The sequence below is a fragment of the Alosa sapidissima genome, chromosome 14 (assembly GCF_018492685.1).
Source record: "Alosa sapidissima isolate fAloSap1 chromosome 14, fAloSap1.pri, whole genome shotgun sequence".
NCBI classification, from domain to species: domain Eukaryota; kingdom Metazoa; phylum Chordata; class Actinopteri; order Clupeiformes; family Clupeidae; genus Alosa; species Alosa sapidissima.
Window position 1 is genome coordinate 34,559,212 of NC_055970.1, and position 27,141 is coordinate 34,586,352.

The 27,141-nt window shown below is 39.0% G+C and overlaps 1 protein-coding gene and 1 long non-coding RNA gene across 4 annotated transcripts in view; one reads left to right on the forward strand and one right to left on the reverse strand.

The window, feature by feature from the left end:
• Positions 1–2,575: 2,575 nt before the first annotated feature.
• LOC121681368 lies at positions 2,576–6,174 on the reverse strand. 3 transcript variants are annotated; one of them, XR_006022087.1, is made up of 4 exons: positions 4,999–6,174; positions 3,951–4,046; positions 3,093–3,753; positions 2,576–2,912 (listed from the first exon to the last, which is right to left on the reverse strand). It is a non-coding gene; the product is annotated as an uncharacterized LOC121681368 (long non-coding RNA). The 3 variants fall into 3 exon arrangements; XR_006022088.1 differs by lacking the exon at positions 2,576–2,912 and having other exon boundaries at positions 2,956–3,223; positions 3,582–3,753; XR_006022086.1 differs by lacking the exon at positions 2,576–2,912 and having other exon boundaries at positions 2,951–3,753; positions 4,999–5,224.
• A 3,245-nt stretch (positions 6,175–9,419) lies between these two features.
• Positions 9,420–27,141, forward strand: part of slc38a8b (solute carrier family 38 member 8b) — a 46,559-nt gene continuing 28,837 nt past the window's right edge. The window contains exon 1 of the mRNA XM_042061062.1: positions 9,420–9,856. Coding sequence (XP_041916996.1) covers positions 9,659–9,856 — 198 coding nt within the window. The 5' untranslated portion in view covers positions 9,420–9,658. The remainder of the gene's footprint in view (positions 9,857–27,141) is intronic.

Genomic DNA, 27,141 nt, shown 5'->3' on the forward strand with positions numbered 1-27,141 from the left:
TGTTATCCACATTTTTTCTACAGATTACGATGTAGGCCTACTTTAGGATGTAGCCTACAATTGGGAAGCTTTAATTTAAAGGCCAGAATAATGCAGAAATGAGTAGCCTAGGCCAAGTAAACATACTCTGTAGCTATGTTGACAGCACAAACGTTATACCTCAACTTCTGTAGTGTGTTTTAACAATACTTTGGTCATATGGTCCATTTCCAAACAGTAAGGTTTTCATCAGGTCCCTTTCCACAGGTTATCAAGAGCCAGATAGTCAAGGCCGGAGTGGGGCCACTTTTCAGCCCGGGAGTTTCAGGCCCAAGACCGGCCCACTTTTTTAGTGGTGGTGGAAATTGGATGAATAAGGCAACATTTCAGCTCTTACTATCCTATAGTTTTTATTATATCATGTTGTTTGGTGATTTGCTCCTTTACTACACCCACTTCTGAGCAAACAAGGCATATAGGTTGATCATGTAGCCTACTGCTGTCATATAGCCTACTGTTCTTTCTGACATAAAATAATTTTAATTCATATGGTTAACTCTATTATCCTTTCTACTTGTCCCTGTAGTCATAGCTAATTTCAGGCTCATCATTTTCAGCGGGGGACTGGCTGATCTGCTGCTCAGAGGCTACTTTTAGTTTTAGGCCTAGGCTACTGCATACACAGATCAAGCTTGAGTTTTGTTATCAATATTTGCATAATATTTGCAAAGTCTATGAATCACCATATTGGATTATTTTTTTTTATTAATTTAATAGGCTATGTTGCTTGCGAATAGGTTGACAACGCTACAACGTCCAGTATTAGCTAATAATTAGGCTACGGCGCTATAATCATGGCTAATTTACCAGTTGCCACTTATTTTGTCCTCTTTAAAAAAAATCTGGAAGCTTGGCACATTTGGCAGCATTTTCCGTCTTTTTTACCTGGCCTTTCCAGTCCCTCATGGCCTCTTTCTACCATCCATCCTCCCTGACGCTTATCACTATAGGGCCGGCCCAGCTGGTATCTGAGAAAACTTTTTAGAAAAGACGGGCTATATGGACCCAACCAATTAACTCTTCTTGGGAGGGGAAAACAACCCATGCAGAGGCTGCGGTGTTAGGCATAGGATGCGAACATGTGTAGCCAACTTTAAGAGAAGATTAACGTGGCAAATGTTAATATTTTTCTCTCGACCGGTCCAAAAATGAAGCGGCCCACCGGGAATTCTCCCGATTACCCACTCCGGGCCTGCAGATAGTAGTTAAAAAATCCTACTGGTTAGAACTAGTGAGAAAATGTAACGTGCTTAGCTGGGAGCGACGTTAGGTTTGAATGTGGTTAGCTGTTATCGAAACCTACAGTACAAGTGACGACGTATTAACGTTGATTAGGTGGGTTTCATAACTTTCCTTACATAATAAATATCAACGGATAGGATAAGTGCTAACGTTAACTATTCCACTAACGTTACAGATGCATTTTCAGCTTTGAACAAAACCGTTCAGGAATTATTACAACAAAAGTGGGACGTGCGTAATGTTTCATTCGTCCCTCCTGGTCGGGACAGTTGAAACAACATAAGGAGACGAATGAAACATACAGTTTAAGCCATATAAACGTCCAACAACTTTGAAATTTTACTACATATCACGAATGGTACTCCCAAAAGGTTTTATTTTAGATAGATTGTTGCAGGGCTATACGTCTTTGTGCATGTCTGTTATCAACTCATTGCCATCATCATGAAGCGTGCAAGAAGCGGTTTTTGAAATATCATGCCCTGTGGATGATTCTGCCATGTTTATAGCTAGAACGGTAAGCTTTCCCATTTATATCATGTTTATATTGTTGAAAATGTCGTTTCACTAGGTTTTTACGTGAGTTAGGCCAATGCACATCCAAATAGGTTTAACCACCCACCGGCCGTCAGTCTCCATAGGATAACATGAGAAAACTCAACCCCTACCTGTACCTGGTGGGCCCAAATGTATTTTGATCTTCCTAAAACTGTTTTTCTATGTATTACCTCCATAAATGATTGTTTAAACACGGCTATTTGTGCATTGAATTAAAATACATGGAGTTACAGCCTGGTCGGGACGATTGAAACACCCGACACAGACATATGTCACTAGCTTGTTTTGCTTTCCATGTAAACAAGCATGCGATATGAAAGTCTGGGATTGTGGAGAACACTAAATGGGCTACTGAATAAGCATTAGCCTAAGTCAAACCTTTAAATGAAAAACACTCATTGATAATCGAAAAAATGTAACCGCTAATGAAGTTTACACTGTAAAAAATGACACAGTAGGAATGCATGAAAAAAATGAGGCAACTTATTACACGTGAAAATATTAGGGAAAAATATAACCCTATTATTTTTAAGAATATAGACTTTAACAAATCATGGAAATTTACTTAAATTATTCATGTATACAAAAACAAATTGTGTAAAATATCTCATCTCAATGCAATTAAGCATATTCAAAATAAATCAAGGAAATTTCCCTGATTTTTTCTGGTTAATATCGCATGATAAAATCACGTGTAATATAGTTGCCTCACTTATTTTGAGCAGTTATGCATGTTTTAAATAAGTCTATTACTATACATTTTAAAGGATGTGGTGTATATACACAATTAGAGAGTCAGTATTTCATTTAACAGCATTTATTCAGTGTAAATTAAACCTGACGTTGAGAAAAAATAAATAACAATAGCTTGGGCATTTAAAAAAAAAAAACATTAAAAATATTCAGATGAATGACAGAGATATAACAAACAGATCATCTTCATCAACATCTACACAAAATCCTCCAACTCTCCGCAAAAAAGCAAGCCAAACTGAGTAATCCTGGGACAAAGGGGCCTTGGTCAGACAGGTAACCAAGGACCCAATGGTGACTATGAATGAGATCCAGAGCTCCTTTAAGAAGAAGAGAGAAGTGTAAAAAAGGACAAACATCAGTTCAAAATTGTTTTTACACAACAATTCTACTCCCAAATTTAGGGTTTTCTTGTCACGCTGCAGGCAAGTTGTGTGAGAGGCTATATGTGCACAATAATGCTTCTACTTTGTTTTTTCACATTACAAAACAAAACATACCCATGCATTTCAACAATGTGGCTGACCAGGATATGATGCCGTCTTGTGCAGTGTGTCACGGTGCTCAATCTCTTATACCCCTCCACTGTTTCCTCTCCCCCTGAACTCTTCTCCAGAACCTCCTGGACCATCTATGGGTAAAAGAGAAACAATAACGGTGATACACTTGTAAAGAGAAAACTTACCTGCACCCTCTAAAAACACAGGAGATGTATTTAAGTGTAACTCGAGAGTACAAACAACCTAGGGTATATTTATGGTATGTGGTAGCAAAATTGTGTTAATTGGTGGAGTTTTGAGCAAGACCGCAACACTGAATGGGCATAGGCTACAGTGAAAGCTAAGGGGGCAGCAAGCATGTTGAAAAAACAAACGCTATTTTAAACCACTGGCAAAATATGATTACACTTGGTAGTGTGGTGATGGTCTCTACAGACAAACTAAAGTGTTATAAACTTTTGAAAGTGTACAGGGAGATTATAACAAGACCTGTATCTGAAGGAAGAAAATTGCCTAGATTCGTGTTCCGTTAACATCAAATGAGCGGGCGTTACGTTCAGCCAGATCTGTGTAGTGCGGCAAGATTGATGTCCCTTGTTTGAAGAGGACCTCTCCATATCACTTGAAGAAATTAGAGTAGAATAACCTGCTGGCACAAATTCTGCAAAAACACAAAATTGGAATCTTAAAGGGTTGCTTTAAGAATTTAAGAAATTCAGTTTCCAATTTTAGTTAATTTAATTCAACTAAAGGGTAACAAAATCTTTTTTTACCTTACCCACTGGCCAAGTGATCTGATATCAGATGCATGCAAACATGGATTTTAAATTTATTAGCTAAGCTCATATAAAACCTTACCTTCTTCAATGAAACTTTCATAAGAAAAACCAGGATGCAGTTTGAGGTACTTTTTTTAGTCCACGGTACTGGACTTTGATGAGCATTTTGCCAACCCTGTTAAAACAAACAAAATCCATAATTATATAAACACAAGAACCACAATTGACTATCAGCAGTATATCAACTAACTATCGACTTCCAAAATTCATTCTGACATCATTTACCATGTAGGCTACCAAATGTTTTAACCGCAGACAAACAGAAGTGTTTGTGTTCAAATATATTAACATAATCGCTAAATAACCCAAATAAACACTTAACACTTAATAGACACTTAACTAATATCAATACTATTACTGAGAATGGACAATGCACCTAACCTTAACCAACAACCCTAACAGTTACCTTACACCATGTGTATGCTACAAATGCCTAAAAGAATGCCCTGGTGGTCTCAGCTAACGTTAGCTACGAGCAAAATATATATAACCCGAATTAAAAGCAAATAGTGTTCAGTTCAATCAAACGTCAATTAGTCGACAGACTGCTTTAATTAGTCAGTCAACAGATCCCTTAGTGCCAGACAAGCATTTGACACCACACTAGATCGCTTAGAACAGTGGAGTCCTGGCTAACTAATGTTAACCAGCATCGTTAGCATGTTAGCTATTCCCTCAGTGGCTATTAAAATTCCAACCATCTTTTCAAATTCGTTACAAAAAGATTAAGATGTCGTCGACTCCAATAATATATTAATGTCAGTTTAGAGTGTCCCAAGTATTACAACTGATTATAAACTTGGCCATTTCAAATTGATAAGGTTATAATATAACCTACCGAAGTTAAGGTTAGCTTGCTGGTTAGTTTACCAACCATCTGAGTAGCAGCTAGCTTCTACAGCTAACGTTAGCGACCTTGCTACTGTTAAGCTAACTTCACCAATATTTCCTAGTAGGTCAAACACGTTGGTATGAAAATATATACCTGTGATGTGACATTACTTAATTGTATATTTGTAGTAGTTTTCATGCTAGCTTTCACAAGTAGCAGGAACAAAATACTTTACCTTTTACTATTCCATGCTGAACTTCAATGGCGTCTGTCTTTGAGGCATTCTTTTCAAAATCTCAACTGAAGGACGTTTTTCAGATGTTCAAAATATTTGAGGAAAAGGCTGCACATTTATCAGCGAGAAATTGTGCAACTTCCCACAATTCTTTTAGGGAACATTTTCTCTGAATATTTTTCTCGCAAATGTAGTTGATTTATTTGGGGGAAAAGATAATAGTTATTTTTTTAAGGCGACTGCTTCAAGAAATTAAGTCATACTTTATTTTTTTTGTGTAATTTCCTTGGCACCAGGATTCATTTTTTACAGTGTACTTTTGCGCATCGAAACTCGTTTATTGCCAGTAACTCCGTGATAAAATGACATAACAGGAAGATATTTGGCTGATAGAAGGAGGTTAACATGCTCTATGTTTTGACCGAAGGACGACGGTCTATCATCATTACACTCGGAGAAAACTGGATTGTTTCATTCGTCCCGTGTTTCAATCGTCCCGGCTCTCCCCCTTATACACAATAACCTTTAAATAAGCTTATTTTGGCCATATCCACTTGATAAAACCAGTAATATAGTTGATAAACTGCTTATTTCTGACATGTCTGAAGCATTTGGTCCAACAGGGATATTTCAAGTTGCTGTGTTAACTGTAATTGGGTGATCGCGGCACAAAAATCATAATCCATAACTCGCAATCAGAATGTTCGCGCATGCGCGATAAAAATCAGTTCATTTTGCCATAGAGACTGGTGTTACAACTGACCCGCACAGGTCATGTTTTTATTTTCATTTAATTGCATTTGCTGTGACTATATAAATCAAATGGCACTCATGTTAACTTGAAACAGAGGGACTGAAGATATGAATGACATGTGATTGAAGTCCACACGCTCAAATTTCACGAAGCAAACTTAAACAAAGTTGCGGTTAAAAAATAATTTTAAAAAATCGCGATGCTTAAATTTTGAACCTTTTTGCTTAATATCTCTGGTCGTATTTATCGTAGACCATTCATATTTGGATGGCTGTAAGATTATACATAATTACATGATATGTGTCTGTTTACGTTTTCATAGCTACACAATATCTTGAGAATAAAACACTGTTACTTGTACCGCTGTTACAATTGTACCAGTTCTCCCCTACCTTCCCAGATAGCAAGCAGAGGTTGGCCCAACGTTGGCTCAACTGCGTCAGAGACGTTGGCCTTACAGTACGTCACCCGCCAACAATGGGCCAACGTCACTTTGGCCGTCGGGGACACGTTGGCCCAACATGTTGGCCCAACGGTATAGCAGCCGTTGGCATGACTTTGGGCCAACGTCATTTTTGACAGTCATTAACTCGGTTGGCTTATGACCAATTGCCAACGTTGGCTTATAACCAATTGCCAACTTTAGCCATGTTTTTTCCTTTTATAGTTATAAGCATGATATTTGAGCTAGGATCTTACAGAAGTCCATTCATAGCTTAAATGTCATAAGGAATTAAAACAGACAGCAGTTATAACCTACAGGTAACAATATAATTTATTATAAACAATACAAACAAACAAACAAATAAATAAATAACTTAAAAGCCGTCATCATCCATGCTGCTGCTGCTGCTGCTGTCCCTGGACACTGTATCATCACCTGAAGTAAAGAAGATGTTCATTAGACCTACAGATCGGCAGACATTTGGCTGCAGGTAATGTTTGTTTATGCCTCCTAATAAAGTTGAAGGGAGTCAATTGGCCTAATTTTCAATTGTTGGATATGTTTGCAACACCATGTTTGTAAAGAATACTGAATGATAAGGCTGCCATGATGCAGAGCTAGGGAAGTTGAGGACAGAAAACAATCATATTTGATTAGAATTTCTGTGATAAAAAGTAAAAGCACTGTAGTTTTAGCTCCTAATGCAGAGCTATTAGACAGTCAGCGTGTGCATGCGTCCTGATCAGACCTGTATGATTCACTCATTTGGATAGCCTATTCAATTGAAAAATAATAATAACAATAGTCTATAGGCACAAACAAACAACTAAGTAATAATTGAATAATTGTTTTTGTATAATGTATTATTGCAGTGTCAAATTGTTTAGTTTTTTATTCAAATAACCAGTGCAGGAGTAATGCATTATCACAAGTAATGTACTGCAACACCTGCATGTCATGACTCATTGTGTCTTCATTTCTTAAAAGCTGAAGGATCATGAAGCTTTGGCTGTGCATACCTCCCTGCTGTCTCCCAGTTCTCCTCTTTCTCCCTCCACTCCTGTCACCACTGTACTTTAGCCAGTTTTTTATGACTGCCTCACACTCACTGGCGGTTATTTTCTGAACCGCTGATGCACCTGAACAGGTAAGAGGTTTTTTTTAACTCTTGGCAATGCAGTACAGCAGTACAAAACTCATTAGATGCACACTCACAAGATGCTTATGTCAGCAATAGAGTGATTTGGTTACACACCTCGTATTACAGCAGTGATCTTAAAGGCTGAAAAAGCCTTCTTTCTCCCCCCTCGCCCCAGCCAGTTGAATTACTGTGCGAATACGTCATCCATGATGTGGCGCAGCATTCGCCTTACCACATCCCCGGGGTTGCAACCTCCAAGTGTTGCGAGGTATGCAGTCTACAGATGAGAACAGAATGGATACTAGTGTTTTAGAAAGATTAGATTAGATTAGATTAGATTCAACTTTATTGTCATTGTGCAGAGTACTAGTACAGAGACAACGAAATGCAGTAGACAACGAAATAACTTAATGTGATTTACAGAAAATTAACATTGTTGGTCATTTGGTCTTTTGAATCAGGGCCCAGGGGGCTAATATTTTTGATTATAATGAATAATTATTGATAATTATTAACAAATTGTGACCATACCAGGGCTTTCTTTTGTGGTTTGTCTAATAACTCCTCAACTCTTGTGAGGTCCTCATCACAGGTCATTGGGAATTTGTACTCTTCAGACAACTGGCTGGTGTTCTGGACCGGTTGTCTGCTAGTAAGAGCCTGTAAAAGCAGGGTGTTCTGTCGAACCTGCACCTTCAGCTCCTCCAGTGCCCGTAGTATGATGTGATCCCGGTCTGTAGGACGGAAACAATTCACAAGTTATTGTCTTCATGCTTAGCATACAGATTCTTAGTATTCTTGCTGAAATCAAGATGTTTGTGTACCAGATTGCACAGGGGTAAGGGCCCTTGGTGGTGTAGCCGATGTTGATGGCTGGACGTGGACAAGTACTGTGGATAAGAAGAGAAATGCTTTATTGGACAGTGGACATACTTGGGTCATTGTCTTGCTGAGTGGTTCAATGGCAATAACATGTAATGTTCATACACACCGCCTGAATGGCGGTTTTGTTTTCATCAGACCAAAGGACAGACTTCCATTGTTCACTCAGTAACACATCATAGATTTAGTTTTGTCTTAGTGAAATTGCAACTGTTTTGTACCTGTGTCTTCATTCTGAGGCATATGGCGGGGGAAAACAGGAGGTGGCTGGAGTGTGTTTCATCCACACTCAGCCAACATGATAGTATCACCTCCACCTCATTAGATTCACTGAATAAAACAACTGCAAACATCTAAATAAAAGGGTTAAATGTCATTGTACATTTAGAATTAAAAGATTGATTGATTGAATGATTGAATTAGGGCCAGATTAAATTTAATTGAATTAGGGACATGATTTTATAAGTGATTAAGAGGGTATATGACAAGTCTGGTTTTATATGGTATTGCCACCATCTTGCAGTCAATATCTTTTGTTCAATTGTCTGTAGTTAGAGAAATGTGCCTCTGGAGGAGAGTTTTACGAGCAAGTAAAGTATCAAGGCAGGCCAAAACGTTCAGAAGATTCACAGCTCCAGTGGTAGAAAGATTGATTGCAGCGGACCAGCTGTTGATTGCTTTCAGGTGCAGGTCACGTCATATTGCTAAAAGTTGCCGCCAAGGCGGTCAATGTTAACTCAATGGGAATGTATTGCTCTTTTATCGTAAATATCTCAAAAAGTATAAAGTTCACAAATGTAAAAAAATACATTGTACAATTGTCCGTTACAAGACCTTTGTATGAGTGTTTGAATGACGGTTCAGTGGTTTTAGTGTTATTAAACGTCAAATTTAGTCGGAAGAAGAATAATAAAAGACGATAAGAAGAACAGTGATAATAGTCCATTGCATTTACATGCAATGCAATAATGCATTATACTAATAGAGAGTATGCTAATAGTACGATAGCCTATAGAGAGTAGCCTAGGCTATTGTAAATGGTAGGCTAAAAGTTCCACGCAATTTTGTTATGTTCATGAGTTTATCATCAACATTTTTATATTCTAAATTCTTCATAGGCCTCTATTTGAGCATAATAAGCCATTCTTTAGGAGCTTGGTTCGCCATACGCTAGTCTAAAATTCCGCACGCAATTGTCACAAGGCGGCTCTACATTTCTTCTCAAGACGTGACATTCTTGTCTTAATTTCACTGCGTCCCCGTGCCTTGCGACTAATTAAACACAGCACAAGCTGGCTATATAATATAGTAAGAAGCACGGCATTTCGTCTTTTTTTCCTCATGCTTTGGTGAAGTTAGACTCCTGCTTAGGCTACCATCTAATAGACAGAAAGGTAATATACGTGAGCGTTATCACTAAAGTAGCGAGTGACAAACAATGGAGGAGTTGGCACGAGAGAGTATCCGCAGCATAAGTTTACTGTCTAAACCTTCACGCGGGTCAGATGTCCCTCGTCTCGGCTCCTTTGGAGCCATTTTCATCATGCTAAAATCTGCGCTGGGCGCCGGACTGCTCAACTTCCCATGGGCTTTTGAGAAAGCAGGTGGAGTGAATATTGCCCTCAGCGTGGAAATGGTAAGACAGCAGAGACAACAGTAGCCTAGCTATCGTAATAGGCCTATACGCCTAGACTGCTTGCTGAATAGGTCAAAAGCCAAGGGTCCATGTACTTTCTGAGCGTTGACTTTCTGTTTAATAGCACCTGGTCGATATATTGAGTAGGTTAAGGTAGAAGTTCAATCTGTTCAGCTATCAGTAGCCTTGCAGCTGTTATCTTAAGCTGGGCTTCTCCACAATTACAGTTTAGCTACTGTCAAAACGCCAGTTTTTGAGGAATTCCTTAGCTACAATTCATATGCAGGAATGCAATATTTTGGACAAGAAAGTTGCACTTTGCACTATGTTGACATGAATTGTCCCTTTACTGCAGTTATTATGGAAACATTTTTTAGACCGATGAATCAAATTCCAGCAGCTTTTTTTGTCAAATGGGCAATTAGTTCTAGTGCTAATAGACCAGTCAGGACAAGTCACTTTTATCCAAAGCGTTCACACACAAGACATTAGATGCATCCCATCCCTCTATTCGGCCTCTCTGGTCCTCCAGCTCGTGCTCCGGAAATCGTTCAAAGCTCGACATCATCAAGGATGTCTCATTCTCTAATTGCAACCAGAGGAGGTGAGAACCGTGTATATTATGTCTATGGTGAGAACAAGGAGAGAGGGCCGATACGCGAGGAAACACGAGCATCCTTTGCGGAAGTGTTTTCAATCGGAATTTAGCAATAATTGATCCAAGCTGTCAAGGTGAAAAGTTCCCTCCCACATATATCAACTTTTGGTTTACAATAAGTTCATACAGATTGATTAGCGACAATAAATTAGTAGATAGGGTAATCATATTGGTTGCTATGGCGGTTGCTAGGTTGACATTATAGTTGTGGTTGCTAAGTTGTTGCTTGCTTAATGAAGATGGTTGCTAAGGTGTTGTTAGGGTACGTGTGGTGGTTGCTATGCCAAATAAAGTGAAATAAAGTGGTTGTTATGCTGGTTGCTAGGGTAATCATGTGCATGCATGAAAATGCACTGCACTGGCTTCTTATTACAGTGCATGAAAATGCACAGTTCTGTTATCCAAAGTATTCTTTCTCTTATTATTATGTACTGTTCTTACTAGGCTTCTTATTCTTATTCTGCTTACCACTTTTTCTGCACGCAATTCAGCTTGAACCGTTTAACTGTTTACTGTTTAACTGTTTACTATGTTGTTAGTCGCTTTGGCTAAAAAGCGTCAGCCAAATGTAATGTAATGTAACTTAGAAACTTAATTCAAACTTTGCCACATAGGTCTTTTAAAGGACACAGCTGCTATGTACTTTTCATCTTTGTAACTTTTATACTTTTTAAACTATTAATTAAAAACTACTCAATTTTCCCATAGACTTAACATTGCCAATTGTGACATCACAATACGGCCATTAAGCAATTAGAATCCTATGCCAGGTGTTCAGGCCACATGCAGCCAATGCCAGTCTCAGGCTTTAAGCATACAATATGGCTCTCCTAAGACTACACATCCTGTTCAACTGTTTCCTCTGCCCAAAACTGTTTCAAAATAAAAGTCCTCACTACAATAATTCACTGTTAAACAATTGAAGAGTTTGGTTCCAAAACGCTATAAATCCAAAATTGTTAAATTGAGAAAAAAGGCATTTTCTTTCCCAAAAGACTGTTGATATGAAAACTGTTATTTTCTGTTTCAGACTGTAATATATCATTATGAGTCTTTTATAACATAAAAAAATCAAAACAAGCTTTTTTTTCCTCCAAAATGCAATATATCCATAACACATTTTTCCCCAAAATGCTACAAATCCATTTCATCAACAAAAACTCACTTTCTGTATGAAATTGTGCAAAGACATAACAATAAATAACAAGGAAAGGTTGTCTATACATATGACAAATCCCAAACTTGAACAACTTATATTAAACTATTAAACCAATTTTTAAAAGTACATTCATCTCACCGCCTTTTTCAGATTGCATTCATTTCAGTCTGATATTAATGCTGTTAATAGGAACATTTGAAGTGCGTCCTGAACTCGTATGTAACATTAGAGCAACATTTTGTTTCTGTTGCATTCATCTTGTTATTCTGTACATACTACATTCATTCCATTTTCAAAACAATGTACAAAACTGTACAATTATTAAGTTAAATAGTATTAAATAGTAAGTTATCTATACATATAGATACAAAAGATTTCTAAAAAATACATCCATCACAATGCTTCATAAAAACATGCTCATAAAAACAATATTTCTGTGTCATTAAAAAACATAACAATATTTCTGTGCAAAATATAACTTTAAATAAACGATACATCTGTGTGAGATTGTGCAACATAACTAGGCTATAAGCAACCATGACCGTCGATTTACATAACAATGCCAACTTGAACAAATTTCTTATAGTGGAACACCGATATATGAAATACATTAATCATGTTGTAGTGCATGTTATTTATGTATCTATTTATTTATTTATCTATCTATTTATCTATTTATTATGGACAACTACAATTCAGTGTCATTGTGAAGTGCCATTATCTAGACACACCCAACCACACACAGACTTTCTCCCCACTCACTTAACTCTCCTCCTGTTTGCTCAGGTCTTTCTCACATACACACGTGTACACACACACTTGTTATGCACTGAAACAGTGAACTCAAAAGGCACTATCGGCAGAATTATTCTTCATGGCTGTCGCAGTCAGCATCATTTACAATGAGTGCTCCATCATAGAAGGCACGTACAGTGTCACTGGCACCAATTTCAGCAAGCAAGTTAAGCACATCCTTTCTTTTTGCATCCTTCACTGTGCTTACATTTTACATTTGGGAGCTGACTCGGCTTGAAGTTTGCCCAGTTCTGTCCTCGCTCCAAAACCGAGTGATAGCAGAAGTCACTGTTGTACACAGTCTTGAATCCAAGTTTGTCATTCCTCAATTCCAGCATTCTAGCATCACTAAGCTTGAATGACTTCTGTGGCTTTACAAAAACCTGTGTTGCCTTCTTGAAGTCATAAGCTTGCCAGTCCTGGCCGTAGACATGGACATGCCCATGGTTCCTCAAAATGTCATTGTACTCCTCCGGCATGAGGATAGTATTGTGCTTTCGAATCTGCTGCTCAATCCTCCCGAAAACGCGGTCGACAGGAAGGAAACTGTGTCCCCTGATGGGAAACACATATTCAGTGATCATATTCGGAAAATTCTGCTTTGTTAAAGCAAACAGCATTGACAGAACATTCACATTTTTGTTTTGTCCAAAACAGGAATCACTGAATAATCTCAACTTCTGAACATTGCAAAGTGCAACATTCAATGGCTGCCGAAAACAGTGGTTCAGAGCAGAAGCAGTCATATTAGTGTCTTTTCTGTTCTTGTGTTCCATCCATGTGTAAAGATGGATGTCATCCTTGCTTTGCTTGCTGCCTTTCCCAGCATGGACAACACCAAAGATGTACATGTAGAGCTGGCGGGAGTAGTAAGCCTGACCAATGGGGGTTCTTGGGAGTACCAGATTCTGCATCATGTCGAAGCAGACTGTCAATGCTGCATTGTCACTTTGCCCAAGCAAATCATAAAACACCCTTGCTCGTCTGCGATGCAAAATGAAAGATGCTGATGCTGTACGCTTCTCCTCTTCGGGCAAGCTGGGGTTCTTGAAAACTGGGCAGATGAAACTTTGCACATGTAGAACACGCGTCGGTGGCTGGATGTCCAAATGCAAGGTTGAAACTGTATCGGAAAACACTGTAATAGAGAGAGTAGCTAACAGCGTCATGATTTTTCTGTAAAAAGTTATTCAAGTTGTTGGTTTGTAGGCCAGGTATTTCCGCATGTGATCCATCACAAGTTTCTTTTCTTCATTTTCTGTAACTTTGTGAGCACCACCCCTACGTTCTGGTCTGGCTTCAGCATTCTCTGCATAATATCTTGCCACTCGAGCTACTCTATCTTTGCCAATACCTGCAACAACAAAAGTTAAAATAACATTTTATTTCTTTGTTAAGGGGAAACTGAGATGGCATATGCTAGTGGCTCATCAGAATATACAGTGGCAGTCAACCACAAATCCATTTAAGCCTGAAATGGGTTGGCCTACAAACCAACAACTTGAATAACTTTTTACATAATATCTCACTTTTAGCATGTTATTTATTTATCGATTTGTGTATTTATTTATTTATTTATTTATTTATTTATTTATTTATTTAGGAACAAAACTATTATGGAAAACCACTAGGTCTACCATGGCCTAAACCACGAATGACACACTCTCTTTTGGCTAGTATGACACCCTACAGTAGGCTAATGTTACAACCTTACAAGTTTACTGGAATATAAGTGTCTGTTTACAGCAATTGGTGGATGTGCATATCACAGTGTTATGTCCGGATAAAAACAATACCAATGTTTTGCGTTCTGACATGCAGCACTAGGCTATTCTTGATAGATGTCAGGGTGTTAGTTTATGTCTGAAAGTGTCTATAGGCTATTGTTTTCCTCCATTTCCTCTGAAAAGTAATGTTCCAACATTTTCGTTCTTCATCCCGTCATTGCTTTACAATGCTAACATGCTACAGGAGCGAATCAGAGCACAACTTAGCAACACGTTTCCTAGAATAGGCTACATTTTTGTACAGGCAGTGAACTAGTGTCATGAAATAAAACAAATAAACTCACCCAGCGCTGCACAGGAAGTTGCCCTGCAGACAGGAACCTTCGGTGGATGATCCTTAAGGAAATGGTATACTCCTCCGTCACATTTGCACGTGTCGAAGACGTGCGTCATTTTTGACACATACAGTGGGCATCGCTTTCAAATGGCCACTTCAGTCGCGCATTACGAGGCGTGAAGCTGCGTGAAGCTTTAGTACCACTTTCAGCCACTGTGCGTCGCTCTGCCACTGTACATCGCTCTGTCAGTAGCCTGACTGCCGCCCCTTCTGAAAAAGCAGGAGGCTAGGCTACCTTTAGTAATTGTTACCGAGAGGAATCCCAGCCTACGAATTCAATAACAAAATAAATCGTAATTAAACATTACCTCGATTAAGGCTACTTGGGTATGGCTTAAGGCTTGACTACACGGTGGTAGCGAAAATCGAAATCTGCTTTTGATAACCTACCGGTGCCGCTCCACGAAACGAAAAAATATCTTATATTGTCAGTGTTGGGGGGACGATATGAGCCTGTTGCATTTAGTTAGATGTCCGAGTCACGCATAATGTTTGAAAACCACTGGCTCGTAATCACAATAATTTAACACACGACAGTTGGATAGCCTACTTTATCATGTCCCCATGTCTACATTTTTGTGAGTAGCATAGAGATTGTTAAAAACAATAAAGTATGGCTCTCCGTTTGGGACATCGAAAACTTTTAAAAAAAATTTTTTTAATAGACTACCGTCGAAGATGCTGACTTGCAAAAGCCTCGGGATAACACGTTATCTCCACTATCATCAGTCATGCCCCTTGATCAAAGTGGGGAATGAAATAAAAATTTGAGAACCACTGGCTTAACAAGTTACCTGCAGTCCAGAACACAGAATCTGTTGCAATATTCTGATGATCGGCGATGATATCGGCAAATGTTTGTTTTCCAAAGTAAGAATTTCACTTCACCATGCACCTTCGACAATGAATAGCTCATTACACTTGTTAGGTACTGTTAAACGTAGGCCTACATGGTATCATTACAAACATTATTCTGTGTCCTAAAACTGGCATATTTTATGGCATTGTGTCATGTAAGTTCGTTGCAAAATCTAGAGAAATGTGTGAGGTGGTCAGCGGGGGACAATTGAGACACACATTGGATTGTGTTATTACTTGAACATTCCACACTATCCACAGCTGTGGTAGGCCTATCAGGGGCAGGAGGATTACTGGTAGCGCAGGCTTTATATAAAATTCTTCAACAGAAGGCCTCGAATGTTGTCTTGTTTGTGGAGCGCTTTGCTTCGCTTCTGTAATCTAGGCTTCATTGAAAATGAGGGCTTCCCTCAATGACCCTCCGAGAATAAATAAAGGTTGAATGAATGAATGCCCAAAATAAAGGCCTGTGGTTTGCGCAGCCTACAGTAAATAACAGACCCGCCAGAATGTTATGAGAGCGTTATGATGCTTTTTTACGAGCAAGATGTTTTTGGTACCCTACGCACACTGCATGTTCTTAAATAACAATGGTCATCAGTAATATTCGACTATTAATTTGGGTAAATGGGCAAGCGTGACCACCTTGATTGGCTGATTGGCTGATGATTGTAACGTGGGCATGATTCCAAACACCTCCCTTACGATGATGAGTGACAGGTGACAGGTCTCAGAATGCGTGCGCTACACAAGGACGGAAGATGATGAATAACTGGGGCCGTAGGCTATTCACAAAGGCTTTTATCTTACTACTAGGAGTAGGCTACTCCTAAATCGCACTTAAAGATTTTAGCTTGGAGTTTTCTCTTAAAAGTTATTCACAAAGCCTTTCAGACAACTCCTAAACTAGGAGTGAGTCTTCGTGGCTATGGATGACGTCATTACTCATGCACGAGCTTGACTGAAGTGACCACCTTGATTGGCTGACGATTGTAACGCGGGAATTCCAAACACCTCTCTTCCGATGATGACTGACAGGTGACAGGTCGGAGAATGCACGCGCTACACAAGTAGTGCGAAAGACGTAAGATGATTAATAACTGAATAAAAAGGCCTAGCCTAAATGAATAAAGAGTAAGGCAAAACAAATAGCCTAGTAGCCTAATGAAAAATAGGCCTACGGATTGATGCAGTAGCCTACCTTTGCCACATTATTAAATTAATCTGTCACCATATACCTAGGCTACGTTTGCAAAGAGGAGAACATTTTAATTTGATTCACAAAGAAACGTTACATTTCATTTACATGTTAACAATGAGTAGTTTTGGTTGTTGTTGGTGGCGTTATTGCATCCCTTTTATGAATGCAAAATTGTTTCCTTGCGATTGGAAGCTCCTGTTGCGCATAGGCTACGCATTTCAAAACATTGCAACGTAAAATGCCACAAAAAAGCTGTTTATGAATAAGTCTTAGTGAGTTAGGAGTCTTCTCGACTTAAGCTGTCCCAGACTTAGGTGCTACTTTTAGGTCTAAAATGCTTTGTGAATTACTTTTTGTGAAAAAGTTATATAGAGTCCTAAAGTTAGGAGTGACACGCCCATTATTTTTAGGAGTTGCTCCTAAATTCGCCAGTTAGGAGCTACTTTTAGCCTTAAAATTCTTTGTGAATACGGCCCCTGAATAAAAAGGCCTAGCCTAAATGAATCAAGGCAAAACAAATAGCCTAGTAGCCTAATGAAACATACGGATTGATGTAGTATCTTTGTAACATTATTAAATTATTCTGTTACTATGCCTACGTTTGCAAAAGAGAACATTTTCATTTGATTCACAATAATGTTACATTTAATTTACATGTTGACAATGATTAGCCTAGTTTTGGTTGTTGTTGTCGGCGTTATTGCATGTTAGTTATGCCTACAATGCAAAAATGCTTCCTCACGATTGGAAGCTCCTGTAGCTGTATAGGATTTCAAAACACGGCAAAATGCCGCAGGTTTGTGAATAGGTCTGTGAGTAAGGAGTCCTCTTGACTTCTTTTAAGCTGTCAGAGGTGGGAAGGTGTGATTTGTTGGGGGCAGGGCCAGATTAACTGGGCACAAATGTCTGATGGCCCCCCCTTCCCCCCAGCCAACATGAATCGGGTGGTTAGTTAATAGGCCTATCGTGAAGATTTTTTCTGCCATCTAAGGCACGAGCGCATCTGTGAGGCCAAGCCTCACCAAGCTTGTTTGTTTACAACTAACATTCCATTTAATTAAACTGCTTTATAGGCTATGCCGAAATAGTTTTTAACATTTTGAATATTAGTGTCGGGTGAATTGATATGTTCTCAAAGTAGCCTTATGGCTGAAAGCTGCTTGGGATCCCCCCCGTCAAGCAATATAACCATACAAACGCGCTTCCTGCACTCACTGTTTCAAAAGGAATAATTTTGGCTTTGTCAGAACTGAAGCGCTGTGGACGGCACGGCACGGTATGCCCAATGAAAATAAATGAACACAACACAACACAGACCCCGCTTCTCTTGCGTCAGTCACTGACTTGAACGAAACACAGAACCCGCTTCTCTCACGGCAGTCACTGACAGTAACCTAGAATAAATGCATGGGGAAAAACACTTCCCCATGACAAAGACATCGTAAAAAACACTGAAAGTTAATATTTTGTCACTAGCAACATACATATGTCCTTTGTCAAATGTATTATGTTCCAAGTAGCCTATGCGTAATTCTGCTTCATAAAGTTTAACAAATACATTTGCTTATTTCACAGAAAAATATAAATAGCCAGTTAGGGTCTACAGTGCAGAGTTGGTAAGTTATGGTAGGCCAATTTGCAGTGAACGTACAAACAGGGGAAATTCTTTCTCTTGTAGCTGAGTAGCCTCAGGTGCGCACGTAGACATAAGGCCGAACATGCAAGCGCCAGTGAATCGTGCTCTCACAACAATCACGCCATTAAACTTAAATAGGTTAACATCACTCTAAGTTCGCCTTCAAGCAAGGAAAACGATGATTTGAAGACATCTGTTTCGTTGGAAGGGCAAGGGGTAGCAACAGGGCAACACAGAGACAGGCCCGATGGCAGGGCTGTTATTAGAGTATTAAAATATGGGATATTCTACGGGAAAACATTAAAACAGCAAGACAGCGGGGGAAAGATAAAATACGTGATAAACACGTACGTGAAAAAGTTGGCATGCATTGTTTCGGTCCCCATGCACAGGGATTATTTGTCATATTATTAATCACATATGATTATTTGTGAAATTGTGCAAACAGGCGCAACACATTTGAAAAGGAAGGACTGGTAGCATGCAAGCTCACGGGAAAGATTGATTTAAGAACGTTATCACAGTGTGTGGCTGTGGCGCGGGCGGAAGACAGCGACAATTGGCAGGGCAGGGTCATGTCTTTTTTAACAATTCTGTCGGAGGGTCATTGAACAATTTCTAGCAGGCAAGAGAGGATCATGCAACTTGCAACTGAAGCACTCAAAATTCCTCTGGTGGCCCCTTCAATAAATAACGAACAGTCCCTAGATTGCTGCTGGTCTATATGTCTTGGTTCATGTCTGTTAACAACTCATTGCCGTCAAACGCATAGCCTATCTCACGGTTACATCTATTACAAACAAACATGCAATGTGAACGTCTGGGATTGGGGAGAGCACTAAATGCTCTACTGAATAAGCACGAAGTCAAACCTTAAAATGAAAAACACTCTTTAATAATAAAAAAAAATAATAATTCGCTAATGAAGTAAACGATTTTTGATGGTGCAAGTTTATCGCCTGTAGGCTAACTCCGTGATAACAGGACGTAACAGGAAGGCATTTGGCTGAGCAACGGAGGTTAATATGCTCTATATTTTGTCCAAATGATTTCTGTCTATCATCGTTGCACTCGGAGAAAACCAGAATGTTTAATTTGTCCTGCGTTTCTTCTACGGCTGCAAACGGGATTCACTCGCAGTTAACCAAATATTTCTTTATTAGGGCAGGGCAGGCATATTTCTGGCTATTAAATTATTTCTAAACCAGTCTGCTGAAGTCTGTAGTGAAGTCTGTGTAGGGTTTTCCAGGCTCCATTTCTTTTTACGAGACACCCTGCTCACTTGAGCCATCTACCGGTTGTTTGGGTTGTTGCAGCGTCTCACTGGAAAAATACAAATTAAAGTCGCGTGATACCGCGTGATCCCACGCGCGGACCGCTAGTGAAGCTGGCCAAGTCGAAGCACTGCCCACTGTACATGAGGCATACTCCAATTTCTGTTGTCCTGAATGCGCGTTAGATCATTAAGGTTTGCGCCTGCGCACTACGGATTAACTGTGATACTCTGCCCCACCAACTGGGAGCGGTACGTCGAGCCTGAAAGTAGGACACAACCACCAAAGAAGCCTGAAACGCCTGAAGAAAAGAAGGTGGGATGTGTGAGCACTGAACGAAGGAAGAGCAAGTGAAGGAGTGTTCCACACGTATGCAAAAGGTGCGGCTGTTAGATGAGGAGAAGCACCACGAGTAGGCCTACTTTCGCCTGTCTGCTGGGAAGTTTGATAAGTTGGCCCAATGTAAAGACATTTTTCTAAACACAGCAGTGCCATGGTTAGAAATAGTTGTGCGTACAGATGTCCTCAATTAAATTTGTATTGAGTCTTCACACCTGCCTCATACCAAAAAGTATGAACCAAAAACCTGTAATTATGACGTGTCAATAAGTTTTGAAGTAGCAGGGTTTCCCGCAGGAAATGTGTTAGTCAAGGTGGTAGGTCGTAGGTTCCGGGGGGGGGGGGGGGGGGGGGGCGTCTGGTATTGGTTGCCATCCGAGCGGGGGGGGGGGGGGGGGGGGGGGGTTGGTTCTTGTATCGGTTGCCGTCGGTGGGGGCGGTCTTGTTTGTGCAATACACTACAGACTCTGTATATTTAACCAGCTTCTCAAAATAACAGTTAACAAAGTATCAACGTCAAACAAACTATTACAAACTATAGAACAAGTGCAAAAGAGAGTGCAAAACAACAAAATGTGCAAATGTGATCAGTCACTACTTATGACAGAGCTGACAACTGGCATTGTTACAAGCCATCCTCCTTGGCTTTAAAAAGATCATTTCAAGAGCCCTTTGGTAATTGCACTGTTTTACTATTGGACCATTAATGCTTATTTTCATGCAGGCTGTCAGACTGTTGACCTGCAGCCTGTTCCGCAAGTCTGTCCTGATCTATACACCGAGAGTGAATGAAGTTTAGATCATTTTATAGTTTTGTATAATATGGATGGAATTTGAGCGCGGAGCGCTTTTTAATTTAGAGGCCGGAGTGGCCGCTCTGTTCCGCTCCCATACCGCTCACACCACGAGTCTGAGGCATGCCCACTAATAAAACCAAGACTGTTAAATTTCAAAGATATTGGCCATATAGCCTAAGTTCGTTGATGGGGATGGAGTTAGCTAAATAATTTAGAAAGCATACGCGTAGGCACGGATGGGCCTAGGTCCGTCTATTGTCAGTCTTGCACGTCCGATTAGATGCGCAAGTCAACACTGCTGAGAGCAGGTGGTTGTTTACTCGGCCGCTTCTCCGGTCAAATTCGCGTCAGGTCCCAAAGAACTAAGAGCAACGGCAATATATTTCACTCAGAACATTTATTTTAAAAGACTTCAACACTGATAGTGCAACAACAAACCAGCTTGGCAACGTTAACTAAAGGGATCAGTCGGGATTATTGCCAAAAGAACGAAAATGACAAATCACGCAGTCGGCTAAATATTTTAAACTTGCGCCAAACGGATAAACCCAGCATCGGTGCGTCCCATAAATTAAAACACAAATTGAAGCAACAACTTGATCATTGGACAACCCTACCACTAAACCTTACCATAGGCCTGCAACATTTATGACATAAAAAGTGGAATATGAACGCATTTCATCACACCTGACAATTAAACTCCTGTGGCTGTTCGCGATTTCACTGATAATTGAGAACTAGGAGCGAGATATTTGCACCGCTCAGCTCCGCTCACTAGCTCTGATTCGGAGGCATATCAAATATGTAAAGATTATAAAATCTGATTATTTTTCGATTCATGACACGTTTCTTCTTATTTTTTAATGCGTTCTGCGGAGAAGGGAGATTGGCGATGGTCACGGTTTGGAATGAAAGGGAGAAAACAGGACAAAGTAACACGTTTTTTTTTTTTTTTTGACGACGTAGTTAAGGCGGCAGGCTTGTTTTGCCAAGGTGGCCGCCTTGACTGCAAAGTGCTGCGGGAAACCCTGAGTAGCCTAACTCTTTGTGTTCATAATGTGTTAATGTCTCACTGTGATAATGGGTCCTTCAATTATTATTATGATAACGCATTATTATTACAATAATGACTGGAGCCAGAGCCCATGCAGCCACCCTGTTTCGAAAATGGAAGATAACGCACAGAACGGCCAGCCTGAGCGGACAATTACGTCCCCAACTCATCTAAATTGTGGTGTCTTGAAATGCTTTGGGTTCTACACCATAGATGGTAAAGTAACCGTTAAAGGAACCATATGTAAGAAATGTATTTCAATTAATCATAAAATGGCCCTGATATGTCACTAGACATTAAGAAATCATGTTCATTTCAAATACTTATATCACTGACAACAGTAGTTCGGCCAGGATATTGTCATTTAAAAAGTGAAGTTGCAGCCCTCAACTGATGTTGTGTTTTTTCATGTCATGTTGTGTTTTGTCCTCATGCGCCACCCTCCACCTATCTGCTAATCACAAAGTCAGTAGTGTTTCGGCATCTGGGTTGGCAACCTCGAGTCGAGGGGGAGGGGGAGGGGATACATTGCTCTACAGTAATTTGAAAGTGATTGCAGTACCAGTTTTGGCCACAATCTTACATATGGTTCCTTTAAAGAATGTATCTGTGGATTGTGGCTTTACATCGGTCGAAGTTGACTCCATGTTGTGGTGTTTCACGTAACTCGATAGCCAGGCAAGCTGAGGACAGGCGCTCTGCTCCATCGTCGTTATGGTAACCAAACAAGTCTTCTTCTGTCTAGGTTTGTTTCTAGGTTTTTTTTGCTTCACTGTGAGAACAAACCACCGCCTGAGTTTCTGATTTTCTTTCTGACTTCCCTATCGTGGTTGTCTTTTGACGGCTTCCGCTTCTTTCCCACTGACGACACGACCACTGGCTCCTCAATACCATCAAAGTTCTTCATTTTAGTATAGGTATAAACTTAAAGTCTATGGTGAGTGTTTACCGGCGTCTACTGACAGCGCGCCGGCATGACAGTTTGCGTCATGGAATGGTGCGTGGTGATTGGTAAAATGGAACTGTCGGGCTTTGCGGAAAAACAGGATTGGCGTTTGTCTCTATTTGGGGAAAAAGGGAAGAAACAGCAGCGAAACACGGCGGATATCGCGTTTTGTTAAAAACTGATTATCGAACTTTGAATAGAGAATAAATGGGGAGCTTGTTTTGGCGGTAACTCGATTTTTTCAAAATTGGCGTTTATCGCGTTTTGGAACCAAACTCTTCAATTTAACCCTTTAAACTACTGAACTTTTTAACTGTTCAGCCATTCCAACTGTCACTTGTCATCAACTACGACTCCCATTAACAGAGCCATTCTAACTTTAAGTTATCGTCAACTACCTATACACAGCCATTAAACTATTTGAATATCAACATTTATTAAACTATCAGTCTATCAACAACTTTTAAACTATCTACATTCAACTTTTAAATGGTCTACTTTTAAACTATCAACTTTTATCAAGCTATGCGTATCAACATACATTAAACTATCTATTAACTTTTATTAACCTATGCAACCACCATGTCTATCCTAGTATCACCTTAGTAACCATCTCTGTATTATAATAGTTATTATTATTATTAGAGTGCATGAAAATGCACTCAACTGTTATCCGAATTATTCTTATTACAGTGCATGAAAATGCACTGTACTGTTCTTCCTAGGCTTCTTATTACAGTGCATGTACTGTTCTTCCTAGGCAACAACTTCTTCTTCTTCTTCTTATTATTATTATTATTATTATTATTATTCTGCTTACCACTAGTTAGAAACTTCATTCAAACTTTGTAACGTAGGTATTCAAACGGACCAAGCTGCTATGTCTTTTCAACTTTGAAACTTTTATACTTTTTAAACTATTAAAGAAAAACGTTTTAAAAATCCCCATAGACTTAACATTGCCGATTATGACATCATAATACGGCCGTTAAGCAATTAGAATCCTATGGCAGGTGTTCAGGTCACCTGGATCAACTGCCAGTCTCAGACTTTAAGCATGCAAACTGGCCCTATTAAGACTACACACCCTGTTCAACTGCTTCCTCTGCCAAAAACTGTTTCAAAATAAAAGTCCTCACGACAATATTTCACTGTTATACAATTTAACCCTTTAAACTACTGAACTTTTTAACTGTTCAGCCATTGTAACTGTTACTTGTCATCAACTATGACTCCTACCAGAGAATGTCTAATAAGGGGAGAACTGCCACTCTCGGAAAACTTCCGGTTTCTGAACTGGTTGCAGTTGCTTCTGTGGTTCCACATGAGTGCGCTCGTCCACGAGTGCAGAATGCATGGAGGTCTATGGAGCTGTACCCCTCAAAATCCACTTTTCTTGGGATATATATATATTTTTTTTCAAGTAATTTGAGTATTGCATTCGAAAGGGGAGGCAAAGAAAATACACTTGGTTGAGTATTATATTTTTTTAAGTCACTTAATTGTTCTAAAAAGCCTTTCAAATGTGTCAATGACGTCATTCATTAGCACAAAGCTAGCGTGTTATGTGCAACAACGACCCAACCTGTAAGAAATCAAAAGGACATAAGTACTCGTTCATTCAACTTTTGACCTATAACCCATGTTGAAGTTATACAAACTACAATCAAATCTGAGATTTGTCCACGACAATCAGGTGAAAGAGACCAATTTAGCTGTCTAGCTCCATTGACTCCCATTCATTCTGCACTCATGGCGATCGCCCCCAGTGGAACTCTGGTGGAACTGCATGTAAAATTCGGTACAATGGGACTTAATACGGAGTGGCAAGGCTCTCCGTAGACGGGCTCTGCTCCTACCCACTGTAGCTAGTTAGCATGGTTACATTGTTAACATTGTTAGCATTTTTAGCAAAACTGCTAAAATGATTAGCTAAGTTAGCTAAGTAACATGGTTAGCATGTTAGCATTGCTAGCATGTTAGTTAGCATAGTTAGCATAACAACTAAAATGATTAGCTAAGTTAGCTAAGTACCATGGTTAGCATAGTTAGCATGTTAGCATGCTAGTTAGCATAGTTAGCATAACGGCTAAAAAAGATTAGCTAAGTTAGCTAAGTCACATGGTTAGCATAGTTAGCATGTTAACATGTTAGTTAGCATAGTTAGCATAACTGCTAAAAATAATAAGCTATGTTAGCGAAGTCATCATGTTAACATAGTTAGCATGTTAGCATTGCTAACATAGTTAGCATGTTTAGCAAAACTGCTAGAAAATGTTAGCTAAGAAGCATGGTTAGCATGTTAGCATTGCTAGCACTGCTATAAAACATTAGCTAAGAAACATAGTTAGCATAGTTACAAATCAGTATAACTGCTAGCAAACATTAAAGCCATTCCAACTTTCAGTTATCGTCAAATATCTACCTATACACAGCCATTAAACTATTTGAATATCAACATCATTAAACTTCCAGTCTGTCAACAACTTTTAAACTATTTACCTTCAACTTTTAAACGGTCTACTTTTAAACTATCTATTAAACTAGCTGTCTATCAACAACTTTTAAACAATCTACTGTCTATCAACAACTTTTAAACTATTTACATTCAGCTTTTAAACAGTCTACTTTTAAACTATCAATTTTTATTAAGCTATGCAACCACCATGTCTATCCTAGCATCACCGTAGTAACCATCTCTGTATTATCTGTTTTAACTATACATGATATTTTACATCACGACTTTAGCATTTTCATGCACTGGTAATTCCTTGGAATTGCATTTCTAGTTCTTATTCTTCTTCTAACGCGTTTAATGCAGCTTCAACCTTTTAACGTAGAAACTTCATTCAAACTTTGTTACATAGGTCTTACTTAGGACAAGAGTGCTATGTATTTTTCATCTTTGTAACTTTTATAGTTTTTAAACTATTAATTAAAAACTATCAACATTTCCCCATTGACTTAACATTGCCCTTTATGACATCACAGCAATTAGAATCCTATGGCAGGTGTTCAGGCCAACTGGATCAACTGCCAGTCTCAGGCTTTAATCATACAAACTGGCCCTATTAAGACTACACATCCTGTTCAACTGCTTCCTCTGCCAAAAACTGTTTCAAAATAAAAATCCTCACTACAATATTTCACTGTTAAACAATTTAACCCTTTAACTGCTAAAAATGATTAGCTAAGTTAGCTAAGTAACATGGTTAGCGTAGTTAGCATGCTAGTTAGCATAACTGCTATAAATGATTAGCTTGGTTAGCTAAGTAACATGGTTAGCATAGTTAGCACGCTAGCATGTTAGCATGCTAGTTAGCATAAATAATTTAACCTTTTAAACTATCCACCCATTTAACTGTTCAGTCATTCCAACTATATTAAACCTCATCTACCTAGTTCAGTCATTCCAACTATATTAAACCTCATCATGTTGGTTGCCAATTAGCACATCATCTGTTTTAACAATATATTTCACACCATATGTTTTGCATTTTCATGCACTGGTAATTCCCTGGAATTGCGTTTTCTTGTTATTGTTGTTATTATTATTATTATTATTATTATTATTATTATTATTATTATTGCAGTGCATGCAAATTTGCTCTTTGCTCTTTTGTTGCTATTTTGTTGCTAGGGTAATGAATATATAATAGTAGTGTTTACATGCACTTTGCCTAGACGGTGGCACAGTAATATCGTGCAATGAGTCTTCCAAAAGAAATCAATGGGATTTTACAAAATGCCAAATAAAACACGACAGAAACTGTATTTCGCTACTCTACTTGTTTTGGAACATCAACGAACACCACTAACCACTCGGTGAGTTGCACAGTTTTGAAAATGAACGTTAAGGGTTGTTTTAGGACATGTTTAAGCATGTTTGTAAGCAGCCACTCTGACTAGTCAAAGACGATTCAAAACGAGTCAGAAAAGTCAAGACGGGACCAATCGTCAAAATTTCGGTGTCTACCACTCTAGTTCATCCAAAACAAACCAGAAAATTGACTCAAAGTGCTAAATACCGGAATTTTCCTTGAAGTTAAATGGTTCAAGCTGAATAGCATGCAGAAAAAGTGGTAAGTGGAATAACAATAAGAAGCCAAGGAAGAACAGCACAGTGCATTTTCATTCTTTTCATACTTTCTAACTTGAAAAGAGACTTTCTAACTAGGAAAATTGCCGTAAATCTTAGTCACTTTTAAAGGAATATTCCACCATTTGGGGAATTACACTCATTTTCCACCTTCCCTCTCTTCTCAAGTTAGAAAGTGTAATAAAACTAATGGAAAATGACACGTGGTAATTTTTTAGGCTGATTTGACATGGAACTATACTCATTTATGCATAATAATCCAGTCACTAACCAATTTGTCTGCTGCAGCTCAACCTTGTTGCTGGAAGTTAGTCTACGGGGACTATTTTCAGGTGCTGCGCCCAA